This window comes from Chrysochloris asiatica, unplaced genomic scaffold (genome assembly GCF_000296735.1).
Source record: "Chrysochloris asiatica unplaced genomic scaffold, ChrAsi1.0 scaffold00010, whole genome shotgun sequence".
In the NCBI taxonomy this organism is placed as follows: Eukaryota; Metazoa; Chordata; class Mammalia; order Afrosoricida; family Chrysochloridae; genus Chrysochloris; species Chrysochloris asiatica.
Window position 1 is genome coordinate 34,782,606 of NW_006408528.1, and position 14,520 is coordinate 34,797,125.

The window sequence follows — 14,520 nt, forward strand, 5'->3', positions numbered from 1 at the left end:
GATAGAAACAATGCTGGAGATTGCATAATAGACTTTTGCAAGACCAATGGCTTATTCATTGCAAACACCTTCTTTAAACAGCATAAGAGATGACTAGACAACGTGGATCTCAACAGATGGACTGCACAATTTACAGATGTTGGCAATTTGTAGAAATCAAATTGACTATATCTGTAAAAAAAAAAAAAAAAAGCCAGGGCAGACTGTGGAACAGACCATCAGTTGCTCATACACAAGTTCAGGGTACAGCTGAAAAAAATTAAAACAAGTCCATGTGGGCCAAAATCAAACTATCCATTGCATTAAGCAAATCTGCTGCAAAAGACCTCTTTAAATTGTTCAAAAGCAAAGATGTCAGTTTGAGGTGTAAGGTGCGCCTGACCCAAGCCATGGAATTTTCAATAGCCTCATATGCATGTGAACACTGGTCAATGAATAAATGAAGACTGTAGAAAAATTGATGCCTTTAAGATATGGTGTTGGAGAAGAATATTAAAAGTACCATGGACTGCCAGAAGAACTAACAAATCTATGTTAGAGGAAGTACAGCCAGAATGCTCCTTAAAATCGAGGATGGCAAGACTTTCTCTCTCATACTTTGCACATATGATCAAGAGGGACCAGTCCCTGAAGAAGAAAAGCATGCTTGGTAAAGTGGAGGGTCAACAAAACAAAGGAAACCCCAAAGGAGATGGATTGGAACAGCGGCAGCAGCAATGAGCTCAAGCTTAACAACAATTGTGAGGATGGCGCAGGACTAGGCAGTGTTCCATACTGTTGTGCACAGAGTCACTGTGAGTCCGAACCGACTCAATGACACCTAACAACAGATACAAATGATAATAAGCACTGGACTGCGAACCACAAGGCCTGTGGTTTGAGTCCACTAGACAGACTGTGGGGGAAAATGAGGCTTTATGCTCCCGCCAAGACTGAAAATGCCTCAGAGAGGTTCTATAGAGTCACTTCAGAACCACCCCTACGGCACTTAACAACAACAAGGTAAAAGCCTGCCAGAGAAAGAGGCAGCTTTCTGTTCCCATAAACAAATACGGCCTCAGAAACCCTCACATAAAGTCACTATGTATCAAAATTGACTTGCCAGCAGTGGGTTTGATTTTAAATCTTGTGGTATTATGTCTAATATAAGTATTTAAATCTACAAGCTTTTTCCTAAGTACTGCTGCTCATTTCAAAATATATTTTAATTTACTTTTTAATTCTTCTTTAGTCTATGGGTTAAATTGTATTCATCTTCCAAATATTTGGGTCTTCTCTAGATATCTTATTGTTATTTATTTCTAATTCACTTCAATCCTTTGAAATATGCTGAGATTGTTTTATGGCCAGCATATGATTGATGTAGGCAAAGGCACATTCCATATGTACTTGTTCTACAGTTGTTGGGTAAAATAGTCTGTAAATGTCCATTATGTCTAGGTGGTTGAAATTGTCAACCAGGTATTCAAATCTTTAATGATTTTTGGTCTACTTGTTCTATCAATCACTGAGAAGGTGATATTAAAATCTCCTACTGTGATGTGAATTTATTTGATTGTCTCTTTGGTTGTATCAGTTTTTGGTCCATGCTCTTTTGAAGCTCTGTTACTAGGCGCATTCATGTTTATAACTGTAATGTTATCCTGATGTATTTGCCCCTTTTATCATTAAGAAATATCCCTCTTTATCTCTAGTAACATTCCTTGCCTTGAATAGTATCTTGAATTTTGTCTGGCATTACATTAATAAGTACCCTAGCTTTCTTATGATTGGGTTTTGCATGATATTTTCCCCATCTTTTTACTTTCAGCCTGTGTCTACATATTTAAAATGAGTTTCTTGTAGATATCATATACTTCAGTCTTGCTTTTTAAGTTCAATTTTGTCACTCAAGCAAGGCATGACTTTGTTTCCAGACTTGACCCACAAGTCTCATTCTCTGATCTCATCTTACAGTATAATCTCTTTATTGCTACAGATAGAAGACCAATTGATCATTCCCAGCAGCAAGCTCATGCCCTCATTTCTTGCTGGCTTTCATGTTTAGCCTGTCTCTGCTGCACAGAGATGCTACTAAGGACAACCACGGGCTTGAATTTAAAGTGGCACAAGTAGGTCTAGTTGTGTGTTCTTCCTTTAAACAACATGCCTTGTTGTTGTTGTTGTTAGGTGCCATTGAGTGGGTATCGACTCATAGCGACCCTATGCACAACAGAATGAAATACTGCCTGATCCTGGGCCAATCTCACTATTGTTGCCATGCTTGAGCCTATTGATGCTGCTACTTTGCTAATCCATCTCACTAGGGGTCTTCCTCTTTTTCTCTGATGCTCCAGCTTACCAAACATGATATCCTTCTCCAGCGACTGGTCCCTTCTGACAAATGTCTGAAGTATGAGAGATGACGTTTGCCTGGCAAACTCTAATTCTGGATAAAATCAACTCTGTTATTTCTATACTTACATCTGGCTTTGCGGTGGTTATTTGCCGTGGAGTTGGTTCCAACTCATAGCGACCCTGTACAGGGTTTCCGAGGCTGTAAATCTTTATGGGAGCAGAACGCCTCATCTTTCTCCCGCGGATCAGCTGGTAGTTTCAAACTGTTGACCGTGCAGTTCACAGCCCGATTCGTAACCACTACGCTACCAGAGCTCCTTTACATCTGGCTTACTAAATGCTACACAGCTGTTAATATGGGCACCACACTCTGTATATTTTCAAATACTACTGTGTAGAGGTAAAACATGAATAAACCATATAATGAAAAATTAAAATGATAGTTACATATAGACTCAACAGAACTCTCCTTCATCCCCCAAGTAGTCCCCCAAAGCATCTACTGTTGTAAATAGGTTGGCATATAGTCTTCACATGTATTATTTACAACCCTGGTGGCACTGTGGGTTAGGCATTCGGCTGGTAATCTCAAGGTTGGTAGTTCAAACCCACCAGCTGCTCCACAGGAGAAAGATGAGACTGTCTGCTCCCATAAAGATTTACAGTATTGGACACCCTACATAGGGTCACTATGAGTTGGAATCTACTCTGTAGCAGTGTTTTGTTTTGTCTTAAATATAGATACATACACATACATAAACATATCTATTGTTGTTGTTATTATGTGCCCTGGAGTCAGTTCCGACTCATAGCAACCCTGTATAGGGTTTCCGAGGCTGTAAATCTTTACAGGAGCAGAAAGCCTCATCTTTCTCCTGTGAAACAGCTTGTAGTTTCGAACTGCTGACAATGAGATTAGCAGCCCAATATGTAACCACTACACTACCAGAGCTCTTTAACATATCTCTATATGTCTGTATCTCTCTCTATATAGAGAGAGAGAGATCTATATATATAGATATCCTGGCGTGGCGATGTGGGTTAATGCGCCAGACTATAAAGCCATTTGAACTGAAAGGTCGGCGGTTCAAGCTCACCAGCTGCTCCTCAGAAACCCTATACAGGGTCACTATGGGTCGGAACTGACTCAACAGCACTTCACAACAACAGCAACACATATATATATATATATATATATGTTGTTGCTAAGTGCTGTAGAGTCAGTTCTGACCCCCATAGCAACCCTGTATAGGATTTCTGAGGAGCAGCTGGTGAGCTTGAACCACTTATCTTATATATCAAACAGACTTTTCAGTCATATGTATATATACACATATGAATATGAACAGATAGCTAGATTATATTAGATGCTTGGTTGGGCAATTTCCTTTTTTACTTGATATTTCTTGGTTATCTTTTTTCTCAATAGATAACAGATATACTGCCTTCTATAAAATATCCCATTCCTTGTCTGCTTCCATAAAGATTTACAGCCTCAGAAATCCTATAGGGCCACTATGAGTAGGAGTAGACACGATGGCAGGGGTTTGGTTTTGGTTTTAATTTACATTAAGTTTTGTTCTTTTTTTTTTTTTATCATCTTCACTATGTAACAATGTTAACATGAATATTCTTGTCCGTGTCTTTCCCTGAGCACATGGGCAAATATTTCTCTCAAATAGATCTTTTAGAAGTAGAAATGCTTTGTCACAGGGATGCATTTAACAATTCAATAAATACTTCTAAATGATCATCCTAAAAGGAGGGGTACTGTAATTAATTGCCCTCAAATGTACAGGAGAGTTACTCCCCACTGCAGGGTTCTCAACCCTGCTCTGTTCGTTTCCTTCCCTAGACACCTCTCTCCTTCAACATCCACTGTAACTCAAACCTCGTATTGCAACCCCAACCTAGTGAAACACACACATTCTTAGCAAGAAATCTCACCAACTATTCCAACAGAAAATACCACTAGAGAACCTTCTTGGCCCCCTATCAAGCCTAAGAAATTCTACCACCCACCCCATCCTGTCTTTCTGTCTTATTATAATAGGGAAAGAGGAGATTAAAGACCTTCCTCCTATCTAAAATCAGTCTGGTTGTGGGCCCTTCCTCTCACAAAGCTGGCTACATTGTCTAAAGGTCTCCTCAGCTAACTTCAATTTCTCTTCCGCACTCAACGGCCCATTGAAACCACTTTCCGTAGGCTCAGCTTGGGCCTCCCTTCAGTTCTATACCTTAGGTGATAACATTGCTCACTCCTTTAAGACACCCTCTTCATGACATAGACATGTGACTTTTCTGACTTTCTCAGTGGCTCTTCTCTCTCAGTGTCTCCTGTAGGCTCCTCCAGTTCAAATCAGGGCTTCGGCCATTCCCAGGCCTGATTCAAATCTTAAAAGCAGGAGTTGGGGCTCTATACTCACTCTTCTCTCCCTGGGAGCTATCAGCCACTCCCCCCTTCAGTCATATCATCCCTGTCTTCTCTCAGATCTCCATCTTCAGCACAGACCACTGACTTGTCACAAACAGACCTCATTCTCTTCCATTCCGTCCCACCTTCCCTCCACTCCACTCCCTAGCTCCTCCTCTGGGTTGTCTTCCCTGACTCCTGTCTTCTCAAGCATCAAGACCCATCTGTGTCCACCGCCACGTGGCTCCAGTACCTCGCAGACCTGGGGAATGTAGTTCTCTTTGAAGTAGCTCCTCAGCCAAGGTTTAGCAGTGCGGAGAGAGGCCATGACCAGAGACCAGACTCAGAAACTTCACTCCTACCCAGTTCTCCGCGTGCCCTGACAGCAGGCAGCACGCCCTAGCCCAGGGCTAGCGCGTCCAGCGGAGGGCTAGCGCGTCCAGACGTTGCCTGGCAACCATGGAGGTGGGGCGGGGCGGGGCGCTGTGGAGCCCCCCCCACCGCCCCCACCGCCCGGGGAAGGAGGCGGGCCTGGGACCTGGGCTAAATGCACTCCGGGTGAAGCGAGGGGACAGCGCATTTTTGGTCAGCGGTGCACGGGCGGCAGTCCTCAGTCCTCCCATCTGGACGTGCGGTTCGTGCAGCCCCTCGAAGAGTCCAGCTCCCCACCTGCTCCTGATCCCTTTGCGTAGTGGCCAGCGGGAGGCTTTAGGATTTTAGCAGGGCCGTTTCCGGGAGGCGGAGCTCAGACCCCCATTTTCTTTCTCCTCTGCTAGGTTGTGCTTGGGGGCGGCGGTGTCCACCGGCCCTGAAGACCCTGCGTGCCTGGCTCCCGGCCTGCGCAGCAGCAGCCCCGCGAGTCTTCCGTGCCTCAGCGGCTCCGTGCCCCGGACCCGGCAACAGTATGGGCGGCGCCCGGGATGTGCGCTGGGTAGCGGCAGGCCTGGTCCTCGGGGTCGGCGCCTGCTACTGCATTTACCGGCTGACACGGGGTCAGCGGCGAGGCGGCCACGGGGCTCGGCTGCGCCCCTCTCCGTCTGCAGGTGAGGCCACGCACGAGCGGGGGTCAGGGGCTCTTTCACGCCGGGGTGGGGGCCCGAACACTCCACAGGCGTTCGTGGCTTTCCCGCCCTCAGAGTAAAAGGAGAGACCATGGAGGAGGCTGGCTAGGAGTGCGAGGCCGGGAAACCCAGGTGGAGGGGGCAGATCGTTCACTTGACTTGGGTGGGCTTTGCGTACTGAGCCCCTTCCCTACCTTCCCTTCCTCTTTGTTCAAAATCCTGAGATGAAAATTTCCCACACATCGGTTCTCGTGTTCAGAATCCTGCAGACGATGGGTTTGTCAGATGCATGTTGATTGCCTTGAAAGCTTGCCCAGGCCTTTGTGCTACCAGAGGGTTTCCCTGGACTGTGGATGGGTCGTTTCTGAGCTTGGAGGCTTGACATAAAATTCTGCATGCAGTTCCCCTGAAAAAAAGAATACCAGACGGGCAGTTCTAACTGCGCTGGCCCCAGCCCCAGAGCGGCCAGGTAGCTTGAAGTCACCCTGGCCCCGCATCTCGCCTGCCATTTTAAAAGCCAGAAAATCAGTTTTTTAAATATAAAATTGACCAGAATCCTGATGTATAGGGTGAAAATGAGGCATATAATGGATTCAGAAGTAAAAACAGGGTCCAGGGCTCCTGGTCATAAGACTGAACAGTGATAATTGGATTAACGGTAGGGTTTTAATTTAGCTGCCCAGAAGGATAGCTTGTTTCCCATAATCTACGTTTGACCTTTTTTGTGTGTGTGCTGATTGCTTCTTTAAGCAATATGTGTACTTAATTTAATAATAGGAGTCTTATGTATTGTATTCTTGAATACAGGACTGTTGTTGTTAAGTGCCGTACAGTCGATTCCGACCCATAGCCACCCTGTATAGGGTTTCCAAGGAGCAGGATAGAAAGTAAGTTATTTGTAATCCTGACTCCCCAAAATGACTACCATTAGTAATTTAGTGTACATTTTTAAGGAAAGCATACAGGTAGATACGAGATCATATCAGCACCTGCTGTTGTATAACCTTTGCCCAGCAATGTATTGTGGACACATGCACAGAGTGATTCACAGATTAATTTTGAAGGAGTAGTATGTTGAATGTTTATAACACAACATAGGTAATAGTGTTGCAGAATTGTTTTATTTTTCAAATTAACAGCAACTGCAAAGTATAGTTAAGAAATTTAGGGGCAATGAATTTATGCTAATATTTAGAAAAAGAGCATAAAAACAGTTGCACAGCTTGAAGAATGTAGCTGCTGTCACTGAATTGTAGAAACTGCTAAATTGGGATGCGTTTTGCTGTGTATGTTCTCAACAGCAAAAATATATATTTAAAATCTATTATAACTTTACTTTGAATAAATACAAGTTATCACTTTTGTCCAGCTTTAGCATGAACATGTAATTAAATTTGAATGTGTGTGAAAATGAATATAATGAAGCAAAGTCTGCTTTAAAAAACTATTTCTGTTTTTTTGCAGGCTATAAAACCTAAGCAGATCCAGCATTTGACTGTTCTTGTTTATACTCAAAACGATGACCTTTTGTCCTCACCTTTAGCAGGAATGTTATTTTAGCATCCTGGTTATCATACCTTGGTCACATATACTGAGCAAAAATGCTGCACAAACAATGCAGTTAGGTTACTACTGTAGCTTTTCATTTTGCCTGAGGTGCTCTTAAAATTGTGACCAGAAAATCCTGTTGCTTAATTTATGCTCTATAGGCATGTGTTCCAGTGAATGGATGTGCCTGGCTTTTAAAAGAAGAAACAGATAATGTGGTCAGCATTAGGAATATGTGTTATTTGTCTGATATTGTCTTACTAATAGAGAACTACTAAGTTCTTACTACTAAGAACTATTACTGGCTGATTTCTTAACATCTCTAAGCCACATTTTCCTATCTATAAGATGGAATGGAGCACAGTGACTCTGTAGGGTAAACACTGGACTACAAGCCACAAAGTCAACAGTTTGAGCCCACCATCTACTCTGTGGGAGAAAAATGAGGCTTTCTGTTCCTGCAAAGATTTACAGCCTTGGAAACCCTGTACAGGGCTGCTATAAAAAAATCTTCCTAGGATTGTTTGATAATTAAGTGGTATCACTTATAAAAAGTGCTTAAAACTATGCCTGGCATCAGTATATGTTTATTATTACTTTTTAAACAACAAAAAATTGATTTTAGATTAACTTTAAATAACATTCTTCTTATGCAGAAGACTTAACAAATTGTTCATATGATGATGTTCTGAATGCTGAACAACTTCAAAAACTCCTTTACCTGCTTGAGGCAACTGAGGATCCTGCGATTATTGAGAGAGCTTTGGTCACTGTGGGTAACAGTGCAGCCTTTTCAGTTAACCAAGTAAGTGAAGTACCCTAGTCTTAGCAAATAAGCTCCTTCCATTCGTATATCCTCTGAGAGCCCAAATTTCTTCATTTATAACATGTGGCTCCTTATGTCCACAGCATCGTCTTTACTTCTGAAAAGCACAACAGAATAGTAACTCTATATGTTAATATAGTTCTAGAGTTTTATGAAATTGGTCACTGGCAGCATGGTCATATTAAGCATATCTAATCATTTAGTGTAAGGAGCTCTGGTAGCATAGTGTTTACAGATCGGGCTGCTAACCTCAAGGTCAGCAGTTCGAAACTACCAGCTGTTCTGCAGGGAGAAAGATGAGGCTTTCTACTCCCATAAAGATTTGCAGCCTCGGAAACCCTGTGCAGGATCACTATGAGTCGGAACCGACTCCACAGTACTTAACAACAACCAACAATCATTTAGTATAGCATGGGATTTTAAGTATTTAAAATTCAGTGGGTTTATAGTAGAAAAATGAAAGCATCTAACATTTAACCAGAGGAGCCCTGGGGGCACAGTGGGTATGTTCTGCTAACCAAAACTATGGTTCCAACCCAGCAGCTGCTCCAAGGGAGAAAGCTGGGACAGTCTGTTTCTGTAAAGATTGCAGCCTTGGAAAGCCTATGGGGCAATTCTTTTCTGTCCTTTAGGGTCACTATGAGGGTAGCATTTAACTACATGTTTTAAATTGTTGACATGATAATTATAGGTTGAAGATGATGTTGTAATATATACGAGCAGAAGTCAAAAAAGCATTGCTCCTAGGATTCCAGTTCATACATGCATGGAATTATTCCAAACAAACTTGTTGAAACACATCTCTGTAGTCAGTGGGTGACTGCAGACAAGTTCTCTCAGTGATGCACTTGCTGTCTGAGCCCCATTAGATCTCAGTAGATATGCTGGGCCAGTTAAATTCAAGACAGAGAGGTCAGCTCAGAAGATTATGGTTACAGTTTTTCTAGGACTTGAAGGGGCTAAGGAGACCTGGTAGAAGAGTATGCTGCAAGTTGGGCTGCTAGCTGTTCTAATCTACCAGCCGCTCCAAGGCAGAAACATGAAACTTTCTGCTCCCATAAGATTTACAACCTCAGAAATGCTATACACGATCTCTGTAAGTCGGAACTGACTCGACAGCACAACTAACACCACCAAAGAGGTAATATTAATAGCATTTTTTCGGACACAGGATGATCATGGGGGCTTACTAGGAAGAACTTTTAAGGAAATTGAAAACTGCATTGGTGAGAAAAATGCCAGGAAAGTTGCATCGAGACATTGTTTTCAATCACAGCAATGGCTGTGCTCTGAACATTTCATTGGGAAACCTTACCTCATCTACCCAATAGCCTTGATCTTGTCCCTTCAGACTTCTTTTGTGCCCCAAATTCAAAGAACATGTAACAGGAACACAATTTAAGCCCCTTGGGGATCCCCAAACTGCCATTTGACATGGTGTAAATTGAGCACAGAATTCTTAAGGGAAGCGTTGCTATTAAGTGCCATCAAGTAGATTCCAACTAATAGTGACTTTGTATTGGGCTTCCAAGGAGTGGCTGGTGGGTTTGAACTGCCAACCTTGGGATTAGAAATCCAGTGTTTATCCTATAGCACCACACCAGGGAAGGGTTAGAGAGATAGAAGCAGCCTTCAGAAATATATAGAGCTAGGTGGAAGATAATGTCATAAAATAGTAGCTTCACATTTTGATACATTTTTTAATAAAAGTGTCCATGATTTTGTAGTAATACTTTTTTACTTAGCTTTATGTATATAATTATTGATGTTTCATATATATAATTTTTATGCATGTGCATATAAAATGTATCAAGGAAACTACAGTATCTAAAATTTTCTGATGATTTCTAAATTATAATTATCCAAAATGATAATCAAACTTTAGTGTGCGTAATAATTATAACAGCTAGAAACTTATTAAAACTGTAGATTCCCAGGCTCCTTTCCCAAAGTTTCAGTTTAATAGGTATGGCTCAGAGATATGAATTTCTTGATATATAGTCCCTGCACCACACTTTGACAGCTGCTAATCCTGGTGTGGTGCTGTTGGCTAATGCATCAGACTGCAGAGTTGTTTGAACTGCAAGGTTGGTGGTTCAAGATTACCAGCTGCTCCTTGGAAACCCTATACAGGGTCGCTATGGGTCGGAATAGACTCGACAGCACTTTACTACAACAACAGTCAATAGCGTAGTGGTTACGAATCGGGCTGCTAACCTCAGGATCAGCAGTTCGAAATTACCAGCTGTTCCTTGGGAGAAAGATGAGGCTTTCTGCTCCCGTAAAGATTTATAGCCTCGGAAACCCTGTATAGGGTCACTATGAGTCAGAACTGACTCCATGGCACATAATAACAACAACAGCAAGAATTTACACCAAGACTAAAGAACTAAATTTGAAATGCTTTCGCCACCTTACATGGGAATAAAGTAAATACATTGTAAGCTTTTTAGCTGATGCCTTTGGTTAATATTGCCATACATGTAAAAGTACTTTTAATTTATACCTTATTTCAGTCCAGTTGTCTCCAGCATGGCATTTACTATACACCTCTGAATATTTAGAGGAAGATATAGAGACTCTTTGTGTGTTGTTTACATCAGTAGTAAATGACAAATGAAGGAACACAATTTTTTTTGAGCCAAAAATGGCAAATTATTGGATTCAGTTGACTTGGACACTCAAGAATAGTATTGATTTTGGACCCAGCTGAATCCAATTCAAGGTTACAGAAAGGGTTATAAGACCTCTCTCTCCCTTTTTCTGCCTATTGGCTTTGTTTATCTCTTACTTTTTTTGTTGTTTTATTTAGTTTGTTTTCTAATTGGTCTCTGTCTCTTTGACCACAAAGAGGTTTCCTTCATGAGGATGAAAAGGAAACCTTCAACCCTGTAGCTCATGATCTAAAAAGTAATTACTGTCTCTCTCTGCCACAAAGTATCAAACCATGGAGCCCATACCAATCCTATGAAGCAGTTGCTGGTTTAAGGGACCACAGTCTGTGATTAATAAGACCTGGATCACATGAGCAGCCTACAGCCATGCAGTGGGAATGGCTGTAACGACAATTATCCGGTAACCCCACCAAGGACTTAACATGATAGAAGAGCTGTTATGTCTACCCCCAGTGGAAAGAGTTGTACCAAGCAAACAAAACTAGTTGTTGGTGTGAAGATGCCTATATTGGAGTATTTCTGATGCCAGAGTTTTCTGTTTCTCTGCAATACATACATAGAATGGGTCGATAACCGCTAGTGGATAAGTAATACCCTGGATATTGTGGGTCAGTGTAACTCACCAATTACAGTGTCTTGATTTGCTTTAACATTAGAATAAAGAAATTGATTTCTGTTCACTACTTGGGAAGAGCCTGAAATTGCAGTGGGAAAGGGTTTTTTTATTCTCCAAGCTAAGCCCTCCCTAATAGCAAAGCAGGTGATGGCAAGTTATCTTAAATCTTTACAAAGAAATACCTTGGCATCGTGAGAATAATTTTTAGCTTATTTTTCTTCTAAGAATTGAAGTAGTTAATGTTGGGGTTTTTTTTAGTTTCGGGGCCAAAGACAATTTATAACAGTTTTTGTGTGTGTTAAGTGTTTTGTTTTTTAAAAACACTTTTTGTTTTAAATTGTGTGAAGGTTTACAGAGCAGATCGTCAGGTTTACATTCAATAAATCATACATTGCATTTCCTCTCAATAATTGCAACCCCCTCAGTGTAACATTATCTGTCCCTCTTCCTCACTGTATTTCTTTTTTGCATTCCTCCTTCTTTCCCAACCTTTCTGATTACATATTTAATTATGGAATCCTCTCTTATATGAGATATCTCTTAACATCTCGAGGAACTAGTGTTAAAAAAATACTTTTGGAAAATGCTACTTTAGTGTTATAAATCCATAATATTGTTCAAAGTTTACCTCTGAGAACTTATTTCATAGCAAAATAATTCTGTTTGTGAATTACTTTAATATCATTACACTAGTTCTGCTATTCCTTTTATCTCTATGCTATGGTTTAAATGGAGTCATGGTGTAGCACTATGTGATAAGCACTGGACTGGGAACCTCAAGGTCAGCAGTTCAAACCCACCAGCTGCTCCTTGAAAACCCTATACAGGGTCACTCTAAGTCAGAAGTGATGCAAAGGCACACAACAACTACAACACAATTTAAATAATTACGTAATTTATGCACAGTTAATTTCTTTACAAAATTGTGGATAGTAAGAAACAAAAACCAGAAACTACATGCAGATTATAATTATATGGGAAAGATATTTTCAGTAAGTTTCTTTAAAATTTTGTAGATATATAGAATTCAAGGAAAGGAAATGCATACTGAAGTCATGGTCTTGTTTTCTCCCTCTTAGGCCATTATTCGTGAATTGGGTGGTATTCCAATTGTTGGGAGCATGATCATCAATCCCAATGAGAATATTAAAGAGAAAGCCTTAAATGCACTGAATAACCTGAGTGTGAATGTTGAAAATCAGGAAATAATAAAGGTATGTTTTCCAAAAAACACAAATGTGTAAGGTGTACTGTAAATGAAAGAAAAAAATAATTAAAGGATGGTTGTAAAACTATTATAGACTATTTTTTGTAACTTTATGGCTAAGAATTATTTTTTAAAAATTGAAGAATGAGCCAGAAGAGTGAGAGACACAAACCACCCAATAAGAGATGCATTGAACTTTGTAAGTTGGTGATCAGTTTAATCTAAAATGTGGTAAAGGATCCAGCCCAGAACCAGATAACATCAACAGAAAAAGACAGTATAAATTAGGAAATTGTGCAAATTTAGTTTATCAACATTTATTCAGCTCTTTCTCTGTGCTCCAGAATATAGAAATGAACATGATACAACTCTTGCAAGAAAGTCAAAAGGAGGATGTGGTATAGTGAATTTACTTGATACGTCTCTTCTAGCCATAGTCTTTGTAAGTCCCATCAAATGACTTGGTTGAGAGTGTGCAGATGTGTGTCTAGTACTCTAAGGTGAAAACTGGTCAGTTTTGCCGTCCTAATGTGTATAAAATGAGTCATCTCAAAGATAGCATCTGGAGATCTCACAACCATCACGAAAGAAGAGTCACAAGTAGACCTCATCATTTGGATCCTGAGATTGCACAGATAAGTGGTGGCAGAATCAAATCCAGAACCAAGAAGACAAAACAAAGCAGAGAAGCGGGCTTCCCAGCCCGTGGAGCAAGTAACACTGAGTAGCTTAGGGAAAGAGTTATGCCTGTGGAGTGGAGTGCTTTCAGGCACTTAATCAAAGAAGCTAGCTTTGCTGACCTACGGAGCTAGAGACGAACACCTTTGGGCTGAGGTGTGTGGTTATGTGCTCTTTGTATATTTATTGGCAGCACTCAGGAAGCTTTGTAACATTCGCCTGAGCACAGCGGAGGCCAGGGGACTGTGTGGTTGAGAACCAGAGCGGGACATGCCTGTGGGCATGGCTCAGAAGAGGAGCTCTTGACCCAAAGGACTGTATTTTCTATTCTGTTTGTTTCCCGAGTAGACCCCATGATTATGGGTATTGGTGAGTTCTGTGAGGCCATTGCCACCCGATTACAAGAGGGACAGCTGGCATAAGAATTGGTAAAGGTTGGACAGTGTAAGTGTAATAAATACCATTTATTTCTGGAACATAAGTTTTCCAAGCTGAATAGGTCATGGCTAGGCATAGAAAAGCTGCTGGGTGAGGTTGGCCCAGAATCAGGCAGTGTTTCATTCTGCTGTGCATAGGGTCGCTATGAGTCAGTACTGACTTGATGGCACCTAACAACAGCATTGTATATGGCAGCATCAAGGGGCTCAAGCGTGGCAACAATTGTGAGGTTGGCCCAGGACCGGACAGTGTTCCATTCTGTTGTGCATAGGGTCGCTATGAGTCGGTACCAACTCGATGGCACCTCATAACAACAACAACTGTATATGAAATAAAAATGCTACTGGCACTGCTCTACTTTGTGCCCATGATAATTACCCTACCAACAGCAGATAAATAAGAAGAACCTCGGGCTGAATATAGTTTTGCCTCTGCTTGCATTTGATAGCGCTAACTATAAAGACAAGTTCTATTTCACTTCGTCCCTTGCTCTTATAACATAAAGTAGCTCTCTAGACCCAACGTTAATATATTTACATGACAAGAAAAATGACCTCCCAGATCTTCCCTCTTGACTTGATCTGCCCAGACCAGTAGATACTGAGTTGGGGAGCGGGGGCAGAAATTGAGAGATCACCAATGAGAACTGGATCTCTAGAGGCCAACTTTCTCCACTGCCGCCACCACCACCACCACCACCACCACCACCACCACCCTCCCC

At 41.4% G+C, this 14,520-nt stretch overlaps 2 protein-coding genes across 2 annotated transcripts in view; one reads left to right on the forward strand and one right to left on the reverse strand.

Annotated features, from left to right (window-relative positions):
• Positions 1-5,078, reverse strand: part of FBXL13 (F-box and leucine-rich repeat protein 13) — a 298,456-nt gene extending 293,378 nt beyond the window's left edge. The window contains exon 1 of the mRNA XM_006834402.1: positions 5,004-5,078. Coding sequence (XP_006834465.1) covers positions 5,004-5,078 — 75 coding nt within the window. The remainder of the gene's footprint in view (positions 1-5,003) is intronic.
• A 576-nt stretch (positions 5,079-5,654) lies between these two features.
• ARMC10 (armadillo repeat containing 10) overlaps positions 5,655-14,520 on the forward strand; it is a 13,680-nt gene continuing 4,814 nt past the window's right edge. The window contains exons 1-3 of the mRNA XM_006834403.1: positions 5,655-5,793; positions 8,016-8,164; positions 12,556-12,690. Of these exons, the coding sequence (XP_006834466.1) occupies positions 5,655-5,793; positions 8,016-8,164; positions 12,556-12,690 (423 nt within the window). The remainder of the gene's footprint in view (positions 5,794-8,015; positions 8,165-12,555; positions 12,691-14,520) is intronic.